The sequence below is a fragment of the Bombina bombina genome, chromosome 2 (assembly GCF_027579735.1).
Source record: "Bombina bombina isolate aBomBom1 chromosome 2, aBomBom1.pri, whole genome shotgun sequence".
Lineage (NCBI taxonomy): Eukaryota > Metazoa > Chordata > Amphibia > Anura > Bombinatoridae > Bombina > Bombina bombina.
Window position 1 is genome coordinate 689,244,023 of NC_069500.1, and position 25,458 is coordinate 689,269,480.

The 25,458-nt window shown below is 38.1% G+C and overlaps 1 protein-coding gene across 1 annotated transcript in view; it reads left to right on the forward strand.

Moving 5' to 3' along the window:
* Positions 1 to 25,458, forward strand: part of SVEP1 (sushi, von Willebrand factor type A, EGF and pentraxin domain containing 1) — an 802,056-nt gene that overhangs the window by 289,459 nt on the left and 487,139 nt on the right. Inside the window, exons 10-11 of the mRNA XM_053702672.1 lie at positions 7,486 to 7,593; positions 9,630 to 9,761. Coding sequence (XP_053558647.1) covers positions 7,486 to 7,593; positions 9,630 to 9,761 — 240 coding nt within the window. The remainder of the gene's footprint in view (positions 1 to 7,485; positions 7,594 to 9,629; positions 9,762 to 25,458) is intronic.

Consider the following 25,458-nt stretch of genomic DNA (forward strand, 5'->3'; position numbering starts at 1 on the left):
AGCGATAGTTACATTGTAACACTGATGTCTGTTAGGAATCCCTGAATAACCCTTCACACACACATATATAAATATATATATATATATATATATATATATATATATATATATATATATATATATATATATATATTTATTTTAAAAGAAGACAACCTAAGGCATTTAACATGGGGTATTTTGACTCTTTCCATGCAACTATTTTACCACCAATCTATGCCAAAGTTTGAAAAAAAGTTTTTTGACAAAATAGCAATTTAAGAATACATTTATTGAGAACGTTAAAGGTTACTGTCAAATAACACCCCAATATGTCTTCATCAGGATCTCCTGAGTACAGTGATACCACCCATATATAGGTGTGTCGGGTTCTCTGGGGGCTAAAAGGCCTTATTTTTAGGGGGCGCATTCCAGTTTTTCAACTATTTGGGACATTTCTGAAGCTGGCCAATGCAATTTACCCCCATCAAACCATATATTTTTGAAAATTAGACACCCTAGGGTATTTGAAATGCTGGTATTTTAACACTTTCCATGCACTAATTCAACCACCAGTCTTTGTCAAACTTTTGGGTAGTCATTTTTTTGTGTTATTTTTCACACACATTGTACTTTAGGCATGGATTCTCAGTTCCTGTCATGTGTTACTGCCAAAAAACACCTCAATATGTGTTCAACAACATCTCCTGAGTACAGTGATACCACCCATGTATAGGTGTGTCTGGTTTTCTGGGGGCTAAAAGGCCTTAATTTTAGGAAGCGCATTCCAGTTTTTCAACTTGGAATTTTCACATCGGTCATCAAGCACCCATGTCCTATTTGGGACATTTCTGAAGCCGGCCAATGAAATTTACCCCCATCAAACCATATATTTTTGAGAAGTAGACCCCATAGGGTATTTGAAATGCTGGTATTTTCACACTTTCCATGAACTTATTTAACCACCAGTCTTTGTCAAACTTTTGGGTAGTCATTTTTTTGTGTTATTTTTCACACACATTGTACTTTAGGCGTGGATTCTCAGTTCCTGTTATGTGTTACTGCCAAAAAACACATCAATATGTGTTCAACAACATCTCCTGAGTACAGTGATACCACCCATGTATAGGTGTGTCGGGTTCTCTGGTGGCTAAAAGGTCTTATTTTTAGGGGGCGCATTCCAGTTTTTCAACTTGGAATTTTCACATCTGTCATCATACACCTATGTCCTATTTGGGACATTTCTGAAGCTGGTCAATGTAATTTACCCCCATCAAACCATATCTTTTTGAAAATAAGACACCCTAGGGCATTTGAAATGCTGGTATTTTAACACTTTCCATGCAGTAATTCAACCACCAGTCTTTATCAAACTATTGGGCAGTCATTTTTTGTGTTATTCTTCACACACATTGTACTTTAGACATGGATTCTCAGCTCCTGTTATGTGTTACTGCCAAAGAAGACCCTACTATGTGTTCATCAACATCTCCTGAGTACAGTGGTACCACCTATGTGTAGATTTGTTGGCTTGTTTGGTGGCTGCAATGCCAAATGTCTGACATGCGTTTGTGATTTTTTTTTCACATTTAACATATTTTCTTTTGCCTATCGTCTTTTTGGGGGCCTTTTTACATACCCACATTTATTTGCTTTCCATGAATGTGCATATATCTGAAAAGTTGACATCCCAAGGTATTGTATATTTAAGTACTTTGATGCAACTTTTTTAGCCGAAAAAAAATTGGAGAAAGTGTATGGTGGCAATTTTTCAATTTTTATTTTTACACACACATTGCTTTTTGACTATTATTTAGGAGAGACTGTTGTAAGTTATTGCAAAAAAAACACTCAAGGTTGTTATCTGCAAGACCTCCTGAGTACACCTATGCCCCCATGCATAGGTTTGCCAGGATTTTGGGAAGGTTCAGTTACAATTGTATGACTTGCAATTTGAGTTGAAAGTGAGAGTATTTCTTCTGATAGGCCTATCTTTAGTTTGGGGCCTATTGCATACCCCAGTTTTTATTTATTGCCACGAAAGTGTATATATTTGAAACATTGACACCACAAGGTATTCTATATGGAGTGCTTTGATGCAACCGCTTTAGCTAAAATAAAGTTGGTTGTAATTTTTCAATATTTATTTTTACACACACATTGCTTTTTTTAATATGATTTAGGAGAGACTGTTGTAAATTATTGCAAGAAAACACTCCAGGTTGTTTTCTGCAAGACCCCCTGAGTACACCCATGCCCCCATGCATAGGTTTGACAGGGGTTTTGGTAAAATACAGCACCAATTTTAGAACTTATAAAAATAGAACAGTGAAATGTAAAACTCTAGCACAGTAACAGTAAAAAACAAAAACAAACAAACTCAGTAACAGTAAACATAAGCAACCCCCCCCCCAAAGAAAAAAAAAAGGCAAATGTAATTTTTTTCTTAAATTTACTAGTGTGGGATACTGCTTGAAGCAGTCCCCAATACAGAGTCCAGGCTGTCCTGGGCAATCAGGACAGTAAAAGGTGGTGTCCCTTCTCTGCCCCTTCTTGGTACAGATTCTGCATTTTTTTTTAGGGGGGATTTTAAAAATAAAATGAGTAGCCCCAACTCTGCTCTCTCCCATCACCGCCTGGGGAGCAGGTGCTTCTTGGTACAAAATCCCCAAAATGATCTGGAGCTGAAACTGTAAAAATATCATTTTTTTTCCGGGGTTTGCTTTTTTGAACAACAAAAAAGCGTTGTGGGTTGCAATCTGCATTAATTAAATTGCAACCTTTTTGTACCAGGCCCTTGTCCTCCGCATAATTAGGTAGGGCTGCAGCAGCTGATCTGCCAGATCAACCCCACCCATATGCCGGTTATAAGCCTTGATGCACACTGGCTTCCTTATGCTCTCAGCTGTGCCACGTACAGAGACCTCCACAGTCCTCTCATTGTGGATGGTGGTAAGAAGGTACACATCCTTCTTGTCTCTGTACTTAACTGCCAACAGCTCCTCTTGGCACAGAGCTGAGGTCTCCCCGCTTTGTAGCCGGGTGCGTTCAAGTTGTCCTGGGAAACCTATGCGGTTCTTTTTAATTGTACCGCAAGCTACTGTATCAAAGCAATACAGTAGCTTGAACAAAAGGACACTTGTATAAAAATTATCTAAATACAAGTGGTACCCTTTGTTCATTAGGGGTAATATCAGGTCCCAGACAATCTTGCCAGTGGTTCCCATATGTTCTGGGCAACCTGAAGGGTCAAGGTGGCTATCCTTTCCCTCATACACCCGGAAGGCCTGAATATACCCAATCTCGCTCTCACAGAGCTTATACACCTTTACTCCATGTCTGGAGCGCTTAGAAGGAATATATTGCTTGAATCCCAGCCTCCCCTTATATTTCATCAGGGATTCATCCAAGCATACAGTATATTCCTTCCAGGTGTATAAGCCTCTTCAAACCTGGCAGCACAGTGGGTAATCAGTGGGCAGATTTTATACAGCCTGTCAAACTGGGGATGCTCCCTAGGGGGGCACAGGCTGTTGTCACTGAAGTGCATAAAATGTAGAATTTCATACCTCTTCCTTGACATACTTTGGGAGAAAATGGGGATAGAGCAAATGGGTCTACTGCTCCAGTATGAGCGGATGGAGGGTTTCTTTATGATGCCCATCAGCATAGTCAATGACCAAAATTATTTTAATTCTGGCACATGGACGGGGGCCCATTGCTGCTTTGACAAAAAACTGTCAGGCTTTGCAGCACAGAACTGATGGGCATATAAATTAGTTTAGGCGACAATGTTCCCCAATACATCATCGCCCAGAAACACCTCCATAAACTGCTGGGGGCTATAATACGGCATTACCCACCCTTCAGCAGCAATGGCAGCTGGAGCAACACATCTCCTTCTGGCAGGGGGGCTGGCAGGGGGGCTAGCAGGGGGGGGTAGCAGCCACAGATACATCACTATCTGTTGAGACTGTATCTAATGATGTATCTGAGCAAAATTCGGGTCTGAGTCCAACATAGAGGCGTCTGACTCTGACACAAGGATGGCATTTGCCTCCTCAGCAGTATATGTTCTCTGTGACATGATTTATTTTTATCTGTCACAGAGAGAAAAAAAATACAAAAAAAAAAAAATAAGCACAAAATGTAAATTTAAATTAACTAAATGGCCTTTGGGTATGACAAAAAATACGTAAAAAAAGAACCCCTAAAAAAATGCACAGAGCAAAAAAGTGCTTTTGTACAAGAGCCAGTGATTTATAGTGATCACTGGCAAGCTAGGGGTTAATTACTAAAAAAAAAAAAAAATTAACTAAATGGCTCTGATAAGAGCCTTTCGGTCTCACAAAAAATTAACCCCTACAAAAATGCACAGAGCAAAAAAAATGCTTTTGTGCAAGAGCCAGTGATTTGTAGTGATCACTGGCAAGCTAGGGGTTAATGGCTCTGAAAAGAACCTTTGGGTTATTCAAATTTTAAACTAATATAACTAAATAAATCTCTCTCTCTCTCTCTCTCTCTCTCAATACAGATCTCTCTCTCTCTCCAACAAAACACAAGTGAGGAGAGGGAGGGAGATCCACACTGATCAGTGTCAATATTTACTAATATTGACATGATCAGACAAATGGGATATATTGTTATATATGATGAGCTAGGCTAGGGACACCCCCAGAAGCCCCATGACGCACTGGGCTATATGGGGCTATTTTATTAAAAATATATATTTTTATTATTATTTTTTGTGTGTTAGTATACTTTACTAAGTGCCTCGACCCACCAAGGCACTTAGCACACTTATAGAGCATCAGAAGTCTGACCGATGACTTCTGATGCTCTGCCTGACTGCTGGGCTCCACGTGGAGTCAAACCGGAAGTGATCGCTCTGTGGGAGTGATCAAAATGGAGCCCAGCAGTCAGGAACAGTATTGCAGGATGCCTCAACATTGAGGCATCACTGCAATACTGTTTGAGCGGCTCCTGTGCTCAGATTACCCTCTCTCTGCGTATTATTGCATAAGATTGTTCCATAGTGTAGAGGTCCCACCCGTTCCCATCCCCGTGCGCGCTCCAATCGGTGGGTAAGAAAGGTATTGCACTGATGCCTCAATATCGAGGCATCACTGCAATACCTTTAAAGCGGCTGGAAGCGATCACGATCGATTTCACCGCTTTAAACCCCAGAGGACGTGCCAGGAACGTCCTTGGCCATTAAGGGTATTTTTTTGCAGGACGTTCCTGGCACGTCCTCGGTCGTTAAGGGGTTAAAACTCTTTTATGAAGTAGTGCACATTTGCTACAATGCTGAGAAACAAAATACTTCTACATAGTGTCAATGGAATGTTCTTTTTATTATTTTAGTTATGATTTAGGTATTTTATCTCACTTTTACAGATCTTTTGTGTAATAGTTATGTATTATCTACTAGACATTTCACAGTTTTTTCTATCAAAGTAATATACCAGCCTTAATTAGCTTAATATAGTTCAAAAGCTCACACATAGCTATAATTGTATTAATAATTAATTAGATGTGACAAAGAGAAATAAATTGTTGAATATATCTAGTCCCTTAGCTCTTGGAGATAATTGTGTAAATGCCTTGTAAATAGTAATGAATTACTTTACATAATATGATGTTATACAAACGATAAAGAGCTCACACAATAGTGAATATATATAATGGATATAAACTGTGTATCTAGTAAAACAATATTAATGAAGCTGCAAGGAGATAAGTATTTTAAAATAAGACATAACTCTTTATTTTAATTAACAGCAACACAAACAAAAAGCAATGCTGGTAATTTAAGAGACCAGAAAAATGCAAGGAAATAAGCCAATGAAAACACATAGGGCCAGATTACGAGTGGAATGCAAATAAATGCTTCAGGTCGAGTTTTAATTGTGCTAGAAGTAAGATTTTTGCACTTGTTCGGTTAGGCTCATATTACGAGTTGAAAGTAAACTCCCCTATAGAAGTCAATGGAGAAAAAAAAGTGGAAAAAACACCCACTCTCGCGTGAACCCGATGGTTTATTCTCATTTGCGCTAATCCAACATGAAAATATGAATATTTCACATTCCAATGTTCTTCAAATAACAGAATAGGTTCCATTTATTCATAAGTACATATGTCTAAACATATATATATATATATATATATATATATATATATATATATATATACATATATATATATATATATATATATATATATATATATATATATATATATATATATATATTGTAAAATATATATCTATACCAATATATATACATGATTATATATAGGTGTATATATATATATATATATATATATATATATATATATGTGTGTGTGAATATCTATTTAGAAATACATAGAACATATTCTGCTATGTGCAGAACATTGGAATGTGAAATACAGTAAATACATAGTTAAAACCTTTATTAAAAATGAATATTGCATAAATATGCTTTAACAAGTTTTAATCTACTTAAAGGGACACTGAACCCAGATTTTGTTTCTTTCATGATTCACATAGAGCATGAGATTTTAAGCAACTTTTACTCCTATTATCAATTTTTCTTCCTTGTTTTGCTATCTTTATTTTAAAAGCAGGAATGTAAATCTTAGCAGCCAGCCCATTGTAGTTTCAGCACCATGGATAGTTCTTGCTTAATGGAGGCTTACATTTACCCACCAATAAGCAAGCATAACCCAGGTTCTCAACCAAAAATGGGCCGGCTCTTATGCATCACATTCCTACTTTTTAAATAAAGATAGCAAGAGAACGAAGAAAAATTGATAATAGGAGTAAATTTGAAAGTTGCTTAAAATTTCATGCTCTATCTGAATCATGAAAGAAAATAAAATGGGTTTAGGGTCCCTTTAACTGCAAATGGCTCCAATGCTCTTGTATATATGTCTATATGTGTACATATGTATTATGTGTTTATACGTGTATATATGTCTGTAAATACACAATATATACACATATAAATACATAAATACATATGTACACATATGTAGACATATCTATATACATACATATACATCTTTAGACATGTGTATGTATGTTTCTCAATGTAAAAGCCCTTTGCCTGCATTTTTTTTTCTAATTCCTAAGACCTCATATCTTTGGGCCTTTATAACTTTTTTGTGATATATTTATTTCCAATAATTTTTATTAGACGATGTTATGAGTGTAACTATACATTGCAGTGTGTTTTCTGTAACTTTTATGTTTAGAAAAACAGTTAACCAGAGCTCTGAAGTCACGGTAATCCTACTAGCATAAATGGCAATTGCGCTCAAAGGATCATGTTTACTTTCAACTTGTAATACCAGCGGTAAACACAAACAATGCAAACACCCGCAGTAAACCCCCTATCGCACGCAAGAAAATGTTGCGCTCCACTTGTAATCTGGCCCATTATTTTGAAAGCATAACAAATTAGAAACACAATATATCCACTCATATGAAGATCTCTCCCTTTTTCCCCACTTCTTTTTAATCTATAGATATAGATCCCCCTGTTATTGACAGGTGCCGATCACCACCACCAATCCAAGCTACTGACAGTGAGCAAAGCGCAATATGGGAGGAGCCACAGTTTTCAGACAACTCTGGTAAGATAATTCTAAATTAAATAAAATAATCTGTAATGTGGAAAATTTAATAGTTAATTCCCTTTAATTTTTAATGAGTTGATTTTACATTCCAAAGGGTATGACCTAATTTTCAACCTTGCTGTTTGGCTATCTATCTATCTATCTATCTATCTATCATCTATCTATCTATCTATCTATCTAATCTCTCTGGTTGTGTCTGTCTTTCTTTGCATATATCCATAATACATATATAAGTTTTATCAGTACATGTTTTTTAATTATTTGAAATATGTAACATGGGACCAAAGTATAATGTCTCCTTTTTTTAATTATTTACTTTTGTATGTATTACAGAATTGCCATTCACCCTGAACAAGCAAGTTTGTAGTAAATTATTTCTGCAAGCTCAGAGGTGGCAGAGAGGTCACATAGCAATGGTTGTAAGACTCCGGCTTTGCAATTTGTAGTAATCAGGCTTACTCATGCAGTGACTCATGCAATGCAAGTCCTCCAGAGCAACAACCGCTCTTTAGTACATGAAGCTCATTATGTCCAAAATTCATTGACCATCACTTCACCTATTTTTTCCCCTAGATTTTATCTTCAGTAGTGTTATTTCCCCAGTAAATGATATCTTGTGCAGGAAGCAAGAACCTCTTGAAACAATTACAAACACAATTACTGCACACAGACAAAAAACATTGTTAATGTTTGTAGGTGTAAAACATTTGTCTGCTTTGTTATAGAAAACTTAGTCTTGCTTTATTCTCTCTCTCTCTCTCTCTCTCTCTTTCTCTCTCTTTATCTTTCTTTCTTTCTTTCTTTCTTTCTTTCTTTGACATAAGGACATTTCTGTGGGCATGTTTGTATCTGTAAAATTTGGTTGGAAAGATATTTATGCATCAATAATGGCATCACAGTAATACTGACAGATAACACCTGTATAATATGGTGTCCAATTTTTTTAAAAACATAATGCAAAACCACCCCCACCTCCAATAATTAGTATATGGAGAGTATGGAGTGCTGTTTTCCTCAGATTATCATTTGAACTCTATATAGGACTTTTTTTTTAGGAAATGTATAATTTATATTTTGACCAAATTATAAATTTAAAGTAATGGTAAAAAATCTTTATCCGCTGTGAAGCATGTTTATAACAGATAAAAATGAATGCCACTTTCATTCATCATTTCTTTTAAACAATTAATACCACTGAAGCATCTTTATAGTTCCCGCTGTTCCTCCGCCTGTCTATTCAAAAGCATTTTCTTTTTTTTGGTCACATTCTTTAATTGTCCAATCATTAACAGGGCCAGCTGGCGTCCTGATATGCCCCTAAAGCGTATAGCGCATGCGATACCCATTTTCAAACACTACAAACTATACAGTCTCACTTGTGGCACGCATGTGTTAACTTCTAAATACTAGAGGTGAAACAAAGTATCTGAGAGGCAAAGTCAGATCACAGCAATGCAGAGTCGGAAGTTAGTTTTTAGCGCGTACGCAAATTATTGTTTGAAAGCTGAGATAACTACGTAGGAAGCGAGGACCGATCTCTATGTCACTTAGTACAAAAAAAGCAGTAAGAAGAGGGGACTGAGTAATCTTCCATTGTAAGAATGGAATGATATATATATATATTTTTTAAATGATGCGGCAAATATAAAAAAATATAATGATATCGATTAACAATGAAAAACATAATGGAATGCATTGGGCTATTCAGATTATTAAAAATTGCCATCACTTTAACCTTTTCAAGGTACTTAACCACTTGATTGATGAATTTCAAAGATCCTATGTTACATTGTGATGAGGATTATGTTTCTGAAGTAGAAGTAGTTACTGTTTTGTTCATGTTCCCAGTCAGGATTATGTTTTAACTTTGAGTAGGAGAACCATGATATTACATAAGCAGGACATCACACTGAGGTCACAGTTTGGGTCCCTGGTACACATCAACCATAGGCTAAGGAAAGGATAGAAGAATAAGGAAGGAATTATTTTATAAATAAGTAAAAACAATCTACATTTTAACATATATCTTTCAGGTTCCCCATTAGTAATAACCAAAACTCATTCACCTGGAGATCTCTTCCCTCATGGTGAAACAATTGTTCAATATACTGCTATGGACCCATCTGGAAACAGAAGAACCTGTGAGATAAACATCATTATCAAAGGTATATTGCTTTATGTTTGTGTTTATTCCTGTTAATGTACACACACCCACCCTCACACACATGTATACCATGTATATATACAGTATGTATATATATATATATATATATATATATATATATATATATATATATATATATATATATAGTAAACACACTCTGTAATCCCGCTACTCCAGAAAGAGGACTTGAGATATTTGTTTAAAAAAATTCAAAATTTATTCATCACAAAAGTTAAAAGTTTCACAACAGTCACAGGCCTGCAACAAGATGTTCAGCCAAACATGTTTCGGGCCAGATCTCAGCCCTTGTTCACTGGCATAGTTTGTGTCCACACCTACTAGTACTATTTAAAGGTAAGGAGTTAAGATAATTGCAGGCAGCTGTATCTTATTAACCCCTTATGGGCAAAAAACTTAGTTCAAGCAAAAAACTTTATATTTAGAATATTTGAAAAACAATGCATACTAATATTTAAACTTCATTTTTGAAATACATCTTTTATCTACAATCAACTCAAATGTTTCCTTTGTCAAAATTATATCTATATATATATATATATATAAACTTCTGACTGTTCATGAATTCCAAGGACCATAGTTACTAGCCCAATCAATTGCATTAAGATGTATTCATAATTTCTATTCACAATAGCATATCAGACATCATTTAACACTGGTTTATTGTATTTTCAAAATCAGTATATTATAGGGACAGTCTACTCCATATTTTTTATTGTTTGAAAAGATAGATAATCCCTTTATTACCCATTCCCCAGTTCTGCATAATGAACACAGTAATTTTAATATACTTTTTACCTTTGTGATTACCTTGTATCTAAGCCTCTTCAGACTTCCCTTGTATTTATGTTCTTTTAACGAACTTGCATTTTAGCCAATGAGTGCCCTCTCATAAGTAAATCCACGGGCGTGAGCACAATGTTATCTATATGGCACACATAAACGAACGCCCTATATGGCACACATAAACTCTAAAATGCTTTGAGATAAGAGGAAGCCTTAAAGGGGTTAGAAATTAGCATATGAGCCTACTTTAGCTTTCAATCAAGAATACCAAAAAGTACAAAGCAAACTTGATGATAAAAGTAAATTGGAAAGTTGTTTAAAATTGCATGCCCCATCTGAATCATGAAAGTTTAATTTTGACTAGACGGTCCCTTTAAAAGAATTTTATTACACTTAAAAAAAAAAAAACTAATAGAAGAAAAATCTGGAGGGGAAAAAAAAGAAAGAAAAAGAGGTGGATATGGTATAGTAATCACTTTATTATTTTGGTTTTATAATTACAATTTACTTGATAATCCAAATACATATACATGTTTTATTGTGAATGTGTATTTTATATAAAGGTGTGTGAAATTGCAGTCATGGATCAGAGACATTCTAATCTAACCCTTACATCAGCTGTGTTTGTAACCTTAACCAATCACTAGAGAGGTTCATCAATAAACATTTTCAAATTACTATTAATGTATAAATAAAAATAAAGGCGTCTATATCAAGAAACAATGGTTTAGAAAATGTATATTTTTATTAATACATAGTATATGTATTTACAGTATATGAACAATAAAGAACTGTATTACAGAATAACTATTTACAAAATATATATTTTAAAAGCACTTAAAGGGGCATACAAATGTGCATAAAAGTAATTAAAATAATAATGGAATACAGTAAAAGAATATTAAAAGAATACTGTTAAGCAGCAGGGGCATAACTTGAACTCATTGGGCTCCATGGCACCCCTTCCAAAGCAAGCGTGTAATGCAAATCTGGTTATAGTTTCCTCAATGTTAAAGATAGGAAAAATGTCAAATTTCATACTCACCGCTGTAGTTTCTTACTCATCTAGGACTAGTGGACTATTGGAAATTTCAAGCCCTATATATGTATTTAAAGAAAAATATTATTTTATACTGAGTGAAGAACAAAACTATTTCTTTGGGTTAGTTCGCACCCCATAGAAGTGTATGAGGTTGTGCTATCCGACCTCCAGATGTTAGTACGTTGGAGGCTTACAATTGAGAACTACCATTTTGCTTTTAACTTGTAATATGAATGCGAAAATAAAAACATTATTGCTTTAACTTGAGCAGTGTTATTGTGCCACTTATAATCTAGGCCTAAATTTTGGTATTAAATTAAAATAAAGTATTAAAGTCATTATTTTATTTATTTTAAACAAGACTTGTTCAAAATTATTTATAAACAATATAGCAATTGTGGCCTTTAACACCCAATAATATTGTACATGGTACATATATAAAAGCAGTATATAACAATACTGATAGTGGGAGTCAAAGTCTTTGTCAATTTAAATTTCAGAAGAAAAGCAGCTTATGTAGTCTTTAGTTGTTAAAGCCATAAGTCTTTTCAAGTATTGAACATATAAACCATTATAAATATCTCTGTGTAAGCCAGTTTCCATCTTTTTCAGTTTTAATTGTTTTACTCTTAACATTATGCACATCAATGATTTATATGACCTCTAAAATTGAGTATATCAATCAATGAAAATTTATAACTATTTAAAATATTCGATTAAGGGCTAGATTACAAGTGGAGCGCAAAATATAAAAATACAGTGAAAGCGATATTTGTGCTCCACTGAGTAATATCAGCTCACAAAAATGTGCACTGGTATTACAAGTTAGCTTCAATGCAAACACAACCTTGTGTTCACATTGCTAGGAATCATTGCATTTACGAGAGTGTGATTCCGTAGGCTCCAATGGGAGCCACGTTCTCATGCCGTGAGACATGGCATGAGAACTAGTGCAGCGATGGCAGCAAATTGTAAATATATATACTTTTATGTTTATGTGTTTATGTGTATATACACTTATTAACACATAAATATAAATGTATATTAGCATATACATATATAATTACAGGGAAGACACAGTTCTCTTAGGTGCCGTTTTTTTTTTTAACACCCTACAGCCACCAACTTTAGCCCATAAAAACTGCTAAGTGCAGTTAATTTATTAAAAAATAAAGATGCTACTATCTTTATTTTTAAATAAAGTTTATTACACTTGATTTTGGGGATATTTGAAATCCGATCTCTAGTTAATTTTATAAGCGCTAATTCCAGCCACTTGTAATGGCTGGTTATTTATCGCGCGTTCACAAACGGGCAAATTTGTCAATTTGAGGGCATGCGATAAATTAGTGTTCCATTTGTAATCTAGCCCTAAATCCTGACATTTATATTTATATATATTCCGTACATTCCGTATATTACCATTGTAGCAAAGAAACAGATAGGTCTTTGCTCTAGTTACATATTTCTGCCAACTGTTTGTATACATAAATAGAATTTTCTGTGCATTAAGGTTTAGTGAGATTAGGCTTCTGTATGTTAAAAAAAAATTTGGCCAGATTACGAGTTTTGCGTTATGAGTGGCTCGCTGATAATTTGCAAGTTATTTCCACCACTCACCTTTAATAGCGCTGCTATTACAGGTTTGCAAAAACCCGGCATTTGCAGGCGATATGGCTGCGTTGAGCTCCATACCACACACAAATACCAGCGCTGCTATAAGCTGCACGTGCACAATTTCCCCATAGTCATCAATGGGGAGAGCCGGCTAAAAAAAAAGCCTAACACCTGCAATGACGGAGCGTAAAGCTCCGTAACGCAGCCCCATTGATGTCTATGTGGAAACAAAATTTATGTTTACACCTAACACCCTAACATAAACCCTGAGTCTAAACACCCCTAATCTGCTGCCCCCAACATCGCCGACACCTACATTACACTTATTAACCCCTAAACTGCCGCCCCCAACGTCGTCGCCACCTACATAAATGTACTAACCCCTAATCTTCCATCCCCAATGTCGCCGCCACCTACCTACACTTATTAACCCCTAATCTGCCGCCCCCGACATTGCCGCCACCACTATACTAAAGTTATTAACCCCTAAACCTCTGGCCTCCCACATCACTAACACTAAATAAATATATTAACCCCTAATCCTAACCCTAAGTCTAACCCTAACGTAACCCTAACACCCCTAACTTTAATATAATTAAAATTGTTCTAAATAAAACTTACTATTAATAACTTAATAATTCCTATTTAAAAATAAATACTTACCTGTAAAATAAACCCTAAGCTAGCTACAATATAACTAATAGTTACATTGTAGCTATCTTAGGTTTTATTTTTATTTCACAGGTAAGTTTGTATTTATTTTAACTAGATAGACTAGTTAGTAAATAGTTATTAACTATTTACTAGCTACCTAGTTAAATTAAATTCAAATTTACCTGTAAAATAAATAACATTACAATAAAATTAAATAAATTAAATTAACAAAATACATTTACCGTATCTAAATTACAAAAAATAATAAACACTAAATTACACAAGAAAAAAAAAGAAATTATCAAAAATAAAAACAAATTACTCCTAATCTAATAGCCCTATCAAAATAAAAAAGCCCCCCCCCTGAAATAAAAAAAACATAACCTACACTAAACTGCCAATAGCCCTTAAAAGGGCCTTTTACGGGGCATTGCCCCAAAGATATCAGCTCTTTTACCTATAAAAAAAAATACAAACAACCCCACAACAGTAAAACCCACCACCCACACAACCAAACCCCCCAAATAAAATCCTATCTAAATAAGCCTAAGCTCCCCATTGCCCCAAAAAGGTCATTTAGCTCTTTTACGGTGGCCAAAGTCCCAAATCTAAAAATAAAACCCACACTAACCCATGACAATCCACTTACAGTTTTTGAAGACCGGACATCCATCCTCATCCAAGCGGCAGAAGTTTTCATCCAAGCAGGCAGAAGTCCTCAATGAAGCCGGAGAAGTCTTCATCCAAGCGGCAAGAGGTCGTCCTCCAGATGGGTAGAAGTCTTCATCCAGACGGCATCTTCTATCTTCATCCTTCCGGCGTGGATCGGGTCCATCTTCAAGACATCCTGCGCAGAGCATCCTCTTCATACGGTCCCAGCCGTACACTGAAGGTTCCCTTTAAGGGACGTCATCCAGAATTCTATCAGCAAATCGGAATTAAAGGGTAAAAATCCTATTGGCTGATGCAATCAGCCAATAGGATTGAGCTTCAATCCTATTGGCTGACCCAATCAGCCAATGGGATTGAGCTTGCATTCTATTGGCTGTTTCATTCAGCCAACATAATCCAAGCTCAATCCTATTGGCTGATTGGATCAGCCAATAGGATTAAAGCTCAATCCTATTGGCTGATTGCATCATAATTCCGATTGGCTGATAGAATTTTGGATGACGTCCTTTAAAGGGAACCTTCAGTGTACGGCTGGGACCGTATGAAGAGGATGCTCCATGCCGGATGTCTTGAAGATGGACCCGATCTGAGCCAGAAGGATGAAGATAGAAGATGCCATCTGGATGAAGACTTCTGCCCGCCTGGAGGACGACTTCTTACCGCTTGGATGAAAACTTCTCCCGGCTTCGTTGAGGACTTCTGCCCGCTTGGATGAAGACTTCTCCTGGCTTCGATGAGGACTTCTGCCTGCTTGGATGAAGACTTATGCCGCCTTGATGAGGATGGATGTCCGGTCTTCAAAAACTGTAAGTGGATCTTCGGGTTTTTTTTTTTAAGGGTTTATTGGGTGGGTTTTATTTTTAGCTTAGGGTTTTGAACAATAAAAAAGAGCTTAATGCACTTTTAAGGGCAATGCCCATCCATATGCCCTTTTCAGGGCAATGGGGAGCTTAGGTTTATTTAGATAGGATTTTATTTGGGGGGTTTGTTGTATGGGTGGTGGGTTTTACTGTTGGGGAGTTGTTTGTATTTTTTTTTTTACAAGTAAAAGAGCTGATTTCTTTGGGGCAATGCCCCGCAAAAGGCCCTTTTAAGGGCTATTGGCAGTTTAGTGTAGGCTAAGGTTTTTTTTTATTTTGGGGGGATGTTTTATTTTGATAGGGCTATTAGATTTGGTGTAATTAGTTTTAATATTTGATCATTTGTTTTTTATTTTGTGTAACTTAGTGGGGTTTTTCTTGTTGTAATTTAGTTAATTGTATTTCATTAATGTCATTTATTTAATTTTAGTGTAATGTTAGATTTAACTGTAAGACAGACTAGGTTTTATTTCACAGGTAAATTTTTATTTATTTTACTAGGTAGTTTGTATTTATTTTAACAATATTGACTAGTTAGTAAATAGTTTACTAACTTACCTGTGAAATAAAAATAAAACCTAAGATAGCTACAATGTAACTATTAGTTATATTGTAGCTAGCTTAGGCCTAGATTTAGAGTTTGGCGGTAGTTGTCAAAACCAGCGTTAGAGGCTCCTAACGCTGGTTTTGGGCTACCGCTGGTATTTAGAGTCGGTCAGGAACGGGTCTAACACTCACTTTGCAGCCCCGAGTTTTCCATACCGCAGATCCCCCTACGCCATTTGCGTATCCTATCTTTTCAATGGGATCTTTCTAACGCCGGTATTTAGAGTCGTGGCTGAAGTGAGCATTAGAAATCTAACGACAAAACTCCAGCCGCAGAAAAATGTCAGTAGTTAAGAGCTTTCTGGGCTAACGCCGGTTTATAAAGCTCTTAACTACTGTGCTCTAAACTACACTAACACCCATAAACTATCTATGTACCCCTAAACCGAGGCCCCCCCACATCGCCGCAACTCTATTAAAACATTTTAACCCCTAATCTGCCCCTCCGTACACCGCCGCAACCTACGTTATCCCTATGTACCCCTAATCTGCTGCCCCTAATACCGCCGACCCCTATATTATATTTATTAACCCCTAATCTGCCGCCCCCGCTATCGCTGAACCCTGCATATTATTATTAACCCCTAATCTGCCGCTCCGTACACCGCCGCAACCTACGTTATCCCTATGTACCCCTAATCTGATGCCCCTAATACCGCCGACACCTACATAATATTTATTAACCCCTAATCTGCCGCCCCTGCTATCGCTAACACCTGCATATTTTTTAACCCCTAATCTGCCGCTCCGTACACCGCCGCAACCTACATTACACCTATGTACCCCTAATCTGCTGCCCCTAACACAGCCGACCCCTATATTATATTTATTAACCCCTAATCTGCCGCCCCCAACGTCACCTCCACCTACCTACAATTATTAACCCCTAATCTGCTGACCGGACCACACCGCTACTATAATAAATGTATTAACCCCTAAAGTTAAGTCTAACCCTAACCCTAACACCCCCCTAACTTAAATATAATTTAAATCTAACAAAATAAATGAACTCTTATTAAATAAATTATTTCTATTTAAAGCTAAATACTTACCTGTAAAATAAACCCTAATATAGCTACAATATAAATTATAATTATATTGTAGCTATTTTAGGATTAATATTTATTTTACAGGCAACTTTGTATTTATTTTAACCAGGTACAATAGCTATTAAATAGTTATTTACTATTTAATAGCTACCTAGTTAAAATAATTACAAAATTACCTGTAAAATAAATCCTATCCTAAGTTACAATTAAACCTAACACTACACTATCATTAAATTAATTAAATACAATACCTACAATTATCTACAATTAAACCTAACACTACACTATCAATAAATTAATTAAATACAATACATACAAATAAATACAATTAAATAAACTAACTAAAGTACAAAAAATAAAAAATAACTAAGTTACAAAAAATAATAAAATAACAAAGCCCCCCAAAATAAAAAAATGCCCTACCCCAGGGGTGTCAAACTCAAATTCATCGGGGGCCGCATCAGCAGTTTGGTCACCCTCAAAGGGCCTCAAAGGGCCAGTTGTATCTAGGACTATGTGTCCACTCTTTATTATCACACACATACACATATTTTCACACACAAACATACCTTTACACACAAACACACATATTTACACACACAGACATATACATTCACAGATACACACACAAACATACATTCACACATTTACACACACACGCAAACATACATTCACAGATTTACACACAAACATACATTCACACATTTACACACAAACATACATTCACACATTTACACACAAACATACATTCACACATTTATACACAAACATACATTCACACATTTACACACAAACACACATACACATATTTACACACACATACTTACACATACTTACACACACAAACATACATTCACACATTTACACACACACAAAAACTTTATTACTGCTCTGATTTAGGTGGGCAATAAACTAATGATAATGCAGTGTGAATATGTTTTCCCATGCATGCAAGCATAACAGGCAGCGATAAGGTTAATAAAATCTGTGCTGACTACAAATCAGTCACAGACAGTATAAGTGTAGGAGCAGACTCCCGAGATAAAGATTTGATTTATTACCTGGGGAAGGCTGAGAGCAGAATAAGACAATCTGCAGAGACAGAGCCTCAGAACGGCTGTTTACTTAGAATTGTCCTGCTGACATATTATTTAAAAAAAAAATGTTTTTCTTACTAGCCTCGCTGTGTGCCTGCTGCTGCCTCTCTGGTCTCTTCTGCTAGCCCTTTTCCCGCGCATGCAGATACATAGGGAAGCTGGGAGGAAGTGATGAGGGAGCAGGAGGTCAGTGTCTTGTTCTCACTCAGTCACTTCCTACCAGCCAGAAGTTTTCCATAAGTTAAATATGTATTTTTTTTTTTTTTTTTTAAAGTGTTTGGACCTCTTATTGTGCTGTTAACATTTGCCCATTGCACAGCAATACTATGAGTACAACCAAAGCTCCAGCCACGCTACACCACACCAATATGATGCTGCTGCCCCTGTCCCTGCCCCGCGAAATAGCAGGTCACAAGTCAGTTCTCTCACCCTTATAGAAGTGAGACTCTCACTTGAATCACTTCTATAAGGGTGAGAACTGAGTGACCTGCTATTTCGCCGGGCAGGGACAGGGGCAGCAGCATCATATTGAGAGCCATCATTATAGCAGAGAATCGCGGTATCAGGGGTGAAGGCTGGCGGCCGGCGGCGGCTACACTGGCCACATGACGAGGTCTGTTGGGCCGGATTCGGCCCGCGGGCCTTGTGTTTGACAAGCGTGCCCTACCGTATTCTAAATTTAAAAAGTTCAAAGCTCTTTTACCTTACCAGCCCTGAAAAGGGCCATTTGCGGGGCATGCCCCAAAGAATTCAGCTCTTTTGCCTGTAAAAAAACCATACAATACCCCCCCAACATTACAACCCACCACCCACATACCCCTAATCTAACCCAAACCCCCCTTAAATAAACCTAACACTAAGCCCCTGAAGATCTCCCTACCTTGTCTTCACCACACCGGGTCCTGATCTGTCCAGAAGAGCCTCCGAAATCTTCATCCAAGCCCAAGCGGGGGCTGAAGAGTGATTTCGGAGACTCTTCTGGACAGATCGGGACCCGGTGTGGTGAAGACAAGGTAGGGAGATCTTCAGAGGCTTAGTGTTAGGTTTATTTAAGGGGGGTTTGGGTTAGATTAGGGGTATGTGGGTGGTGGGTTGTAATGTTGGGGGGATATTGTATGGGTTTTTTTACAGGCAAACGAGCTGAATTCTTTGGGGCATGCCCCACAAAGGGCCCTTTTCAGGGCTGGTAAGGTAAAAGAGCTTTTGTATTTTAATTTTAGAATAGGGTAGGGCATTTTTTTTATTTTGGTGGTCTTTGTTATTTAATTAGGGGGCTTAGAGTAGGTGTAATTAGTTTAAAATTGTTGTAATATTTTTCTAATGTTTGTAACTTAGTTCTTTTTTATTTTTTGTACTTTAGTTAGTTTATTTCATTGCATTTATTTGTAGGTATTGTATTTAATTAATTTATTGATAGTGTAGTGTTAGGTTTAATTGTAGGTAATTGTAGGTATTTTATTTAATTTATTTATTGATAGTGTAGTGTTAGGTTTAATTGTAGATAATTGTAGGTATTTTATTTAATTAATTTATTGATAGTGTAGTGTTAGGTTTAATTGTAACTTAGGTTAGGATTTATTTTACAGGTGATTTTGTAATTATTTTAACTAGGTAACTATTAAATAGTTCTTAACTATTTAATAGCTATTGTACCTGGTTAAAATAATTACAAAGTTGCCTGTAAAACAAATATTAATCCTAAAATAGCTACAATATAATTATAATTTATATTGTAGCTATATTAGGATTTATTTTACAGGTAAGTATTTAGCTTTAAATAGGAATAATTTATTTAATAATAGTTAATTTATTTCGTTAGATTTAAATTATATTTAAGTTAGGGGGTTGTTAGGGTTAGGGTTAGACTTAGCTTTAGGGGTTAATACATTTATTATAGTAGCGGTGTGGTCCGGTCGGCAGATTAGGGGTTAATAATTGTAGGTAGGTGGAGGCGACGTTGGGGGCGGCAGATTAGGGGTTAATAAATATAATATAGGGGTCGGCTGTGTTAGGGGCAGCAGATTAGGGGTACATAGGGATAACGTAGGTTGGGGCGGTGTACGGAGCGGCAGATTAGGGGTTAATAATAATATGCAGGGGTCAGCGATAGCGGGGGCGGCAGATTAGGGGTTAATAAGTGTAAGGTTAGGGTTGTTTAGACTCGGGGTTCATGTTAGGGTGTTAGGTGCAGACTTTGGAAGTGTTTCCCTATAGGAAACAATGGGGCTGCGTTAGGAGCTGAACGCTGCTTTTTTGCAGGTGTTAGGTTTTTTTTCAGCTCAAACTGTTCCATTGTTTCCTATGGGGGAATTGTGCACGAGCACGTTTTTGAAGCTGGCCGCGTCCGTAAGCACCGCTGGTATCAAGAGTTGAAGTGGCGTTAAATATGCTCTACGCTCCCTTTTTTGGAGCCTAACGCAGCCCTTCTGTGAACTCTAAATACCAGCGGTATTTAAAAGGTCCGGGGGGAAAAAAGCATGCGTAGCTAACGCACCCCTTTGGCCGCAGAACTCTAAATCTAGCTGGCTGATTTTATTTTACAGGTAAGTATGTATTTAGTTTTAAATAGGAATAATTTAGGTATTAATTGTAATTTTTTAAATTATTTTAATTAGGTTAAAGTTAGTGGGTGTTAGGGTTACGTTAGTGTTAGGTTTAGGGATTAATAACTTTAGTATAGTGGCGGCGACATTGGGGGCAGCAGATTAGGGGTTAATAAGTGTAGTTAGGTGGCAGCGATTTTGGGGGCAGCAGATTAGGTGTTAATAACAGTAATGTAGGTTGCGACGATATTAGGGACAGCAGATTATGGGTTAATAAGTGTATGTAGGTGGCGACAACATTGGGGGCAGCAGATTAGGGGTTAATAATATTTACCTAGTGTTTTCAATGTGGGAGTGCAGCGGTTTAGGGGTTAATATGTTTATTATAGTGGCGGCGATGTCCGGAGCGGCAGATTAGGGGTTAATTATTTTATTTTAGTGTTTGCGATGTGGGAGGGCCTCGGTTTAGGGGTTAATAGGTCGTTTATGGGTGTTAGTGTACTTTGTAACACTTTAGTTATGAGTTTTATGGTACAGCTTTGTAACGTAAAACTCATAACTACTGACTTTCAGGTGGCAGTACAGATCTTGTAGTTATAGGCTGTACCGCTCACTTTTTGGCCAGACAGGCAAACTCGTAATACCGGCGCTATGGAAGTCCCATTGAAAAAGGACTTTTTAAAAAGTGCGGTACTTACGTTGTGTGACGGCCAAAAAGGTGTGCGGTACAGCTATACCTACAACACCTATAATACCAGCGGTAGTGAAAAAGAGCCATAACACTGCTTCACTCATAACGCACAACTCGTAATCTAGCTGATTGTTTCTTGATGTGATTATTTATCAGTTTAGCAAAAAATATCAAATCATTTTAAGCCATTTTTTCACAATAGTTTTTTTTTATTTGTTAATTTTTATTAAAGATTTTCAATATAAAACACAAACAGCCCACTACATAGTGGGGATCATGATATAGCCTTGTAGGACAATAATTTTTATGTATACTAAACTTACATACATAGACAATACTTTTTTTGTTACAGTTTCTGTGATGAGAGCAGGATGTGATGTCACTAGTATGTGGGCGGGGCTGAGGTCCGGTGTCTGTGTCGCAGTTAGTTTAGTACAATCAACCTGACTAGATGTGTATTGTTATGCTCTGCAATAAAATAGAGTTGTACCATCATTGCTGTGTCCTGCATATGTCCTGCATCTCATGACATGGTGTCAGAAGTTCTGGACTGCGCTTCTGTTCCTGATCGATTGCAATGTCAAAGTTTACCCCACCTGAGCCTTTTGACTTTTCTCAGCCTGCAGCTTGGCCCACATGGCGTCAGCGGTTTCAGCGCTTCAGGATTGCATCCAAACTGAACAAGGAGAGTGGTGAAGTACAAGTTAATTCTCTTTTATACTCCATGGGGAAAGATGTAGAGCCAGTGTTCAATGCTTTTACTTTCCAAGAAGGGGAAGAAGTTAACTTTGATATAGTTATGGATAAACTCAGTGCCCACTTTGTGCCCAAAAGAAATGTGATTCATGAGAGAGCTTGTTTTCACAAACGTAATCAGCGTGTGGTAGAATCTGGGGAGTCATTTGTGCTCAGCCTGTATGAATTAGCTGAATTCTGTGAGTTTGGTGTTGCTAAAGAAGAGCAAATCAGAGACAGAATAGTTATTGGAATTGCAGATGCTGAAGTCTCCCTGAAGCTGCAGTTAGAGCCTGATTTAACGTTAGACGGGGCTATTAGGATGGCCCGCCAGAGTGAACTGGTGAAAAATCAAAGTGCTGATCTGAGGTCTGAGAGTATTGTGGATGAAGTGCAACAGTCTAGGAAAATTACTAGTGAAAGGCACAGTGTGAGCGGTAGATCTAAAGTACTGGAAAGGCCTAGAAGTGGATGGGCGCAACATGGCCGATGCACACGGTGCTACCGGGCTCATGATCAGAGTGCTATATGCCCGGCCAGAGATAAAAGATGCAGAAAATGTAACAGAATAGGCCATTTTGAAGTGGTGTGTAAAACTGAATACATTAAGGAGATGCAGGTGGACAGTGACCAGGAGGGTCAGGAAGTGTCTTTTGTGGGGTCTGTTGTGGAACGGACAAGCTCAGAGGAAGATTGGAAAGTTACTTTTACTGTAATGGGAGCCAAAGTTGATTTTAAGATTGACACAGGAGCAGATATCACTGTAATGTCTTTTGCTGAATTTATGAAACTGCCTCGACAGCCCCAGCTGGCGAAGGTTACTACAAATGTCCATAGTCCTGGTGGCCGCATTGATTGTGTGGGGAAATTTCTTGCCAGCTGTGAGTACAAACAGAGGAAGTTCACCATGTGGGTGCATGTGATCCGAGGTCAGTGTGTTAACAGTTTATTGAGCAGAAAAGCAGCCTGTGAATGAGATCTCTGAAGATATGTTTGGCGAGTTGGGCCTACTGAACTGCAAACCTGTCCGTATAGCACTTAAAAGTGACGCAGTCCCATACAGTATTTCTACTCCTCGTAGAATTCCGTTCCCGCTCATGCCTCAAGTGGAGAAAGAGCTCATGCGCATGAAGTCTATGGGGGTTATTGAAGAGGTTGTTGAAGCAACTGATTGGTGTGCCCCCATTGTTCCAGTTGCAAAGAAAAACGGAAAGGTGCGCATCTGTGTGGACCTGAAAAGGTTGAATGAGGCAGTGAAGAGGGAGAGATTTGTGCTGCCGACATTGGAAGATATAGCCCCGAAGTTGGCTGGGGCGAAGTTCTTTTCCACATTAGACGCTTCTAGCGGCTTTTGGCATATCCCCCTGGATCCAAAGTGCCGCAAACTGACTACCTTTATCACACCGGTAGGTCGGTTCTGCTTCTGCAGACTCCCCTTTGGGATATCCTCCGCTCCTGAAATCTTTCAAAGGGAAATGAGTTCTCTCCTGAGTGGCCACGTGGGCACAGCGGTCGTCATGGACGACATTCTAGTGTATGGGTCTACAGTGGAGGAGCATGATCAGCGTTTGAGTTGTGTGCTGCAGGCTATCAAAGAGTCTGGGCTGAAGCTGAATAAAGAAAAATGTCATTTTAGGAAAACTGAATTATGCTACTTTGGGCATATCATCAACGGGGATGGCATCAAGCCGGACCCCGAGAAAATTCGGGCTATTGAACAGATGAAAAGCCCTTCTGATGTACATGAGCTGAGACAGATATTGGGCCTTGTAAATTACGTGGGCAAGTTTCTTCCAGATTTATCTACAGTTTTACACCCTATCACAGAGTTGCTTAAGAAAGATGTTGCCTGGGTCTGGGGACCCTCACAGGAAAAAGCGTTCCTGCATGCCAAGTCACTGCTGGGGTCTGCCCCAGTGCTGGGGTTCTACGACCCTTCAAAAAAGACTGTGGTTAGTGCTGATGCAAGCAGTTATGGGTTGGGGGCTGCACTCCTGCAGCTGAATGACAACAAACTACAGCCCATCGCCTACTGTTCCCGCACACTGACGGCTGCGGAGTCAAAATACGCTCAAATTGAGAAAGAGTGCCTGGCTGCAGTTTGGGCATGTGAGCGCTTTCAGCGTTATCTAGTGGGTTTGGAGAAATTTAGTCTGGAAACTGACCACAAACCGCTAGTCCCTCTAATCAATTCTTATGACTTCGACAAAACACCCTTGAGATGCCAGAGACTTTTAATGAGACTGCTCAGGTTCAATGTTCAGGCAGTGCATGTGCCGGGGAAACAACTGGTTGTGGCAGATACACTATCCAGGCTCCCGCTGGCTGCTGCTGAAGAATCCTCCACGGAATCGGATGTGAAAGTGTATGTTGATTCAGTTCTGGCCTCTAAGTCCATTTCTTCAAGGAAACTGGAAGAGATAAAGAAAGAGACATATTTGGACACAGATCTGCAAGAAGTTATAAAGTACATAAAAGATGGCTGGCCCGAGAGCCGGGCAGCCTGGATGTCTTTAAATGCTTACCAGCCAGAGAGGTCACAGCTCACGGAGCTGGAGGGGTTGGTGCTGTTCCAAGACCGCATTGTAATTCCTGTCAGCATGAGGAAGGAGATGTTAAACAGGATTCACGATGGCCACTTAGGCATTACAAAGTGCAGAGAAAGGGCAGCTACAGCTGTGTGGTGGCCTGGGATCAGCTCGACATTGCAAATCACGTGTCTAAATGTGCCTTTTGCCGGGAACGCCGGCCTACTCAGAGAAGGGAGCCCTTAATGTCTACTCCGCTGCCTGCGGGGCCGTGGCAGAAAATAGCTGCTGATTTGTGTGAACTGCACGGGAAAAAGTTTCTTGTTGTGATCGACTACTATTCCAGGTATTTGGAAATTGCACCCCTGAATGATATCACAAGTCAGGCCGTTATCATTCGCCTGAAGAGCTTGTTCGCCCGCTGGGGCATTCCAATGGAGCTGGTGAGTGATAATGGTATGCAGTTCGCTTCTACAGAGTTCAGTGCTTTCAGCAGGGAATATTAATTTGTACATTCCACGTCAAGTCCACATTATCCGCAGGCCAACGGAATGGCTGAAAGGGCAGTTCAAACAACAAAATTCATTCTAAAGCAATCTGAGCCGTACCTAGCCCTCTTGTCATACAGGGCGACGCCCATTCAAGCCACCGGGTTTAGCCCGGCACAGCTGATGCTAGGACGCCAGATTCGCACCACTTTACCCTCAGTGGGTGTCTTCAAGCCGCCTGGTCCTGTTCCTCGGGACGAAGAGGATGAAGAGGCCAAAAAGGGTTATCGTTTCTTCTACGACAGGAGACAT